Raw genomic sequence first — 5,105 nt, forward strand, 5'->3', positions numbered from 1 at the left:
CTTAACGTTTGCTCCTCTCCCAATTAACGGACGAACACCGAACGGCCCACTGTAGTCCATACCACTATTAGAAAACACTCGTGCAGGCGTTATTCGCACCGATGGTAGAGGTGCCATGAATTGTTCCGTTGGTTTCGGGGTGCAGCGGAAACAAGTCACACATTGGCGAACAACCTTGCGAACTAGGTCCCGTCCGCGTAATGGCCAGAATCTCTGTCGTATAGTTGCAAGTAATAGAGTAGGTCCTCCATGCAGAGTTCTGAGGTGGAGCGAACGTGCAATCAACCAAGACAAATGATGTTTGGCTGGAAGCAAGATGGGTGCCCTTGTGTCAAATGAGGCCGACAGCTTGACTAAGCGACCTCCGAGCCGTAACAGACCGATTTCATCCAAGAACGGATTGAGGGTCTTGAATGATGATTGTAGTTTTTTATCCTTGCTCGTTAAACACCGTTGTTTATTAGTGGATAAATGACGGATTTCTTCAGGAAACTCCGTTCCTTGTACTAAACGAATAAGTGATTTTAGCGAATGATCCACCTCAGGGGGCTGTAGAGGGCCCTCAATGCGATCTGCTTTCGGACGTCGAGCGTTATTACAAAACCGAAAACAGTAACTAACTACTCGCAGTAGCTTACCCAGGTCTGAATATCGGTCGATAATCGAGGGATCAACTTGTGCCGTCGTGAAAGTGATTACTTTACGAGCTTCTTCATTACGGATTTCCTGCTGGTCACGAGTAAGCGAGATGATGTCATCCGGCCAATCTCTGACGGATTGCACGAGGTACTCCGGGCCATGCCACCAAAGAGGATCCTTCAATATTTCTGCTGGCAAAACACCGCGGGATATGCGGTCGGCTGGGTTTAACTTGGTCGGAACATGGCGCCAACAATCACCATGGGAGAGTTTTTGGATTTCTGCTATTCTGTTTGATACGAACACCTTCCATACGTTTGGCGGTGATCGGATCCAATGTAGGACTATGCTGGAGTCCGACCAGAACGTTGCCTTTCCGGCAAACTTTGTGCTTCGCACCTGCGACATCAGCTGACAGCCCAATACAGCAGCGCATAGCTCCAATTTAGGCGTTGTGAGTCCACGTAACGGAGCTACTCGACTTTTGGCAATGATTGGCTCGCTGATGTTGGACCCTGCTCCATCCGAAGAGACAACGTAAACGCACGCGTCGTAGCCGTTGTCCGAGGCGTCGCAGAAGCAGTGCAATGCGTAACCTTCGTCAGTGCTTGCTAGAACTCGTCGTGGTATCTTCAGTCTCGCTAATTCTGGAATTTCGCTCCGAAAACGAAGCCATCAATCACGTAGATTTTCAGGAAGTTCTTCATCCCACGGAATTTGAATAGCCCAAAGCTTTTGAATAAAGATCTTCGCACTCATCACCACCGACCCGACTAGTCCCAGCGGGTTGAATAACTGCGCTAATTCGGAGGCCACCACCCTCTTTGTGACCTTGTTCAGCTGAGGAAGAGAGGGGATTTTGAAGCCAAATTGATCAGTCCCGTGAGACCACAAAAGCCCTAGCGTCTTCACTACTCCAGAACCGTCTATTTCAGCTTCCGGTGATAACTCCTGCATATCGTCTGGCAAGTGTGCCAGAATCCGTGGATCGTTCGCGCTCCATTTTCTTAAATTGAAGCCAGCCAGCTTCAGAAGATCTGCTAGCTGCTTGCACGCTTCGATTGCTGTTAATAAATCGTTTTCTCCGGATAACGCGTCGTCCATATAAAAGCCTTCCAGAACAATCTTGGCGCCAAGCGGAAATCTGTGCCCTTCGTCTTTCGCCAGTTGGTTTAGCACTCGAGTTGCAAGGAAGGGTGCACAAGAAGTCCCGTATGTCACTGTGGTAAGTTGGTATCGCTGGACTTGCTGCACCGAGCTAGATCGCCATAGTACTTGTAGAAACTTTCGGTCCAATGGGTGGATCCAGACTTGGCGAAACATTTTCTCTGCATCTGCCTTGAACACGAAACGAGGAATCCTCCAGTTGAGGACGATAGCGAGCAGAGGCGGCTGAACGATCGGTCCAACGAGTAATATATCGTTTAACGACAACTGGGAACTGCCTCTACAGGTTGCGTCAAAGACGACGCGCGTTTTTGTGGTGGAACTATCAGGGCGAAAGATGGCATGGTGTGGTAGGACAAACTGGGGATTTTCGATACGCGGGCTCAACTCCATGTGGCCTAGTGTTGCATACTCTTCCATAAACTTCACATACGCGTTCTTAAATTGGCTGTTTAATTCAAATTTCCGCTCAATTGCCCAGAATCTACGTTCTGCCACCGCAAACGAATCGCCCAACATTGCAAGCATTTCCTCCCGTACCGGAAGTCGAACCATGTAACGACCATCCTTTGTCCTGGTCACATTTCTTCGGAAGTGCTCTTCACATGCTTCTTCCAACGGAGTCATCGCCTTATAGCCGTCGAAATTTTCTACTTCCCAAAAGCGTTGTAACTTACTATCAAGGCAGGAAGTACTGCTGATTACACAAATTGAAGGACTACGCGATGTATTGGATAGACGACCTGCAACAACGTACCCAAACGCTGTCCTTTGAAGCATCGGGTAGCCGGTAGAGAGATTGACCTTGTGTGCTTCCAATAGCGAATAGAATAATTCACCTCCGATTAGAATGTCGACCCCAGAGCTGATATTGAATTTCGGGTCTGCGAGCGGGACGTTGTGGGCAATATTCCAACCAGAAATATCGATATGCTTGCTTGGAAGCGTTACGGTGATATGCGGTATGACGAGGCATTCGAGAACGTAGTCTAAGCCTCCGAAACGAGACGAGATTTTAATCATAACCTTCGAGCGAATATGGACTACTCCTTGGCCAATACCACTTACTTCGGTACTGGTTCGTTCACGTTTTAGTTCCAGCTTTCGTGCTAAAGCTTCGGATATAAAGTTCGCTTGCGAACAACTATCCAGAACTCCGCGAGCGTAGTGGTAATTTTTGTTGACATCCTTCACCTTTATCGCCACTGTGGACAGGAAGATTTCATCGCAGCGTGTGCTGGCGGTACTGCCTTGTGGGACAACACTTGAGGCCACAGGATGAGAATCCAATGCGGGATGGTTGCCGGACGATAGCGAAACGGACGGCTCAACCGGCGACGGGGAGGGAGCAACGACGACCGAATACGAGTACGTGTTTTCCGAACCGGACGGCTTAGACCCGAGGAGTGGCGGCATCGAACGCGGAGGTGGTGAAGAAAACGATTGCCGTTCGATTACGGATGGATGCGACGTTTCTTGGTATTGCACTGAGGGAATTACTTCACTGGTCGACGTTGAACAAGCTAGCACCATGGGAGACGGTCGATTGTTAACCACGGTAGGTGGCGGTAGATGCAAAAGAGTGTGATGTTTTTTAGAGCAGCTTCTACAGCTTCCACTGCTGCAGTTTTTCGCGACGTGTGATCCCTTCAGGCAGTTAAGACACAATCCATTTTTCTTCACCATTTCAAAGCGTTGTTTCACCTCCATTCCAATAAATTGATCGCACTTGAATAGAGGATGCGCTTGTTTACAAAGCGGGCATTTGACTGTAACCTCAGTTGCTATGTAAGTGGAAATCGATTTGGATTTTGTGGGTTTAGATTCGACGGTTTGCATCGGTGTTTGTAATAATTTAACCGATTGTAGAACGCGAGATGTTTTGCGTATAAATTCTACCAACTGGTTGTAAGTAGGACGTACGTTCTCCTCGCAACTATTTTCCCATTCTCTCAAAGTAGCGGGATCTAGACGCTTGCTTAATGTTTCGACTAACACTGTATCCCACAAATCAGCTGGTGTATCCATTTTCGTTAGCATACCGACATGATGATCAAAATCATCAACAAGTTCATACAATAGTGATGAGGATGCTTTCTTCACTGAAACAATTGCGAAAAGTGAAGCGAAGTGATGCTTACGAAGAAGGTTAGGATTGTCAAATCCTTCACAAATCGATTTCCACGCGATCACATAATTGTCCGAATTGACCTCCATATTGGCTATGATACGAGCGGCATCTCCCTTGAGAGCCGCCTTCAGGTAATGCATTTTCTGCACCGATGAGAGATGATTGCTTGTATGTATCATGGACCGAAAAATGTCCCGAAACAGAATCCAATTCGATGGACTGCCAGCAAACTCTGGAATATTGATTTCTGGTAACCGCACAGAATGCGTCGGTTGCACCGGCCGAGGAGTAACCACCGCGCTAAAGGGATGTGGGTCTGCTGGTAGTTTGCTCATAAGAGACGCTTTCAGCCCAAATACAAATTTTCGAACTGAATTCGCTGTTCCGACACAACGGGCTCCGTATCTTCATCGGTACCATCATCTACGACGACACCCTCTATATCCTCAATTTCATCCTGTACTCGGGCAAAGTCTGCCCACAAACGATCGAGGGAGTCAATTCTCACCTTCAACTGGTGAATATGACCTTGCCGGAATTCATCGTTAAATAACTTGATACGTGCGGCAGAACCCAATATGGTCGCTCTTTGCCGCAGTAGTGTCTTCAATTGTGCTGCCTTTGCAGTGGCAGACCGAGAAGAGCGTCTTTTCATTTTACTAATATATTAGCAAAGGTTTCACCCACCTGGTATCGATGACTTGGGTTGTTCTTGCCGTCGTTCCTTAAAAATCACGTCGTGCCCTTTGGATGGCAAAGGTATCAGATGGTCCACACTCCTGACGAATTACAGTGCCGAGAAAGCTTTAGCAGAGACGATGCTGGATCGATCCACTCCAATGGCGATTTCACTGCGATGCTCAGGAACAAAGAAACCACGCTGACGACGACAATGGCTACCACTCGAGAACTTTCTGCAACGTGGTCCCGGGTTTCGGCACCAAATTTTGTAGGCGCAACTCCTCGTCGCGCACTAGCGTTTTTGACCTACGCCTTGTAGAGCTGGTAGCAACAAATTTTGTCCACAGATCGACTTCGGACAACGCGGACGGTACTGGGAACGCGGACTTATTCTTCGGCCAAATAGAACCCTTTTGTTCTGTGGCTGTGGATTTTCTTTTGTGGGATCGAGAATTAATAGATCCTGCTCGTATGACGATTGATTTAG

General features: G+C 47.9%; 1 protein-coding gene across 1 annotated transcript; it reads right to left on the reverse strand.

Annotated features, from left to right (window-relative positions):
* Positions 1–1,314: 1,314 nt before the first annotated feature.
* LOC131680354 (uncharacterized) lies at positions 1,315–4,077 on the reverse strand. The gene has a single exon (XM_058961074.1). The coding sequence runs from the start codon at positions 4,075–4,077 to the stop codon at positions 1,315–1,317; it is 2,763 nt and encodes a 920-aa protein (XP_058817057.1).
* Positions 4,078–5,105: the final 1,028 nt, after the last annotated feature.

This window comes from Topomyia yanbarensis, chromosome 2 (assembly GCF_030247195.1).
Source record: "Topomyia yanbarensis strain Yona2022 chromosome 2, ASM3024719v1, whole genome shotgun sequence".
In the NCBI taxonomy this organism is placed as follows: Eukaryota; Metazoa; Arthropoda; class Insecta; order Diptera; family Culicidae; genus Topomyia; species Topomyia yanbarensis.

Coding starts and splice junctions, on each gene's coding strand:
- LOC131680354 (XM_058961074.1), bottom strand. CDS start 4,077: ATGCATTACCTGAAGGCGGCTCTCAAGGGAGATGCCGCTCGTATCATA.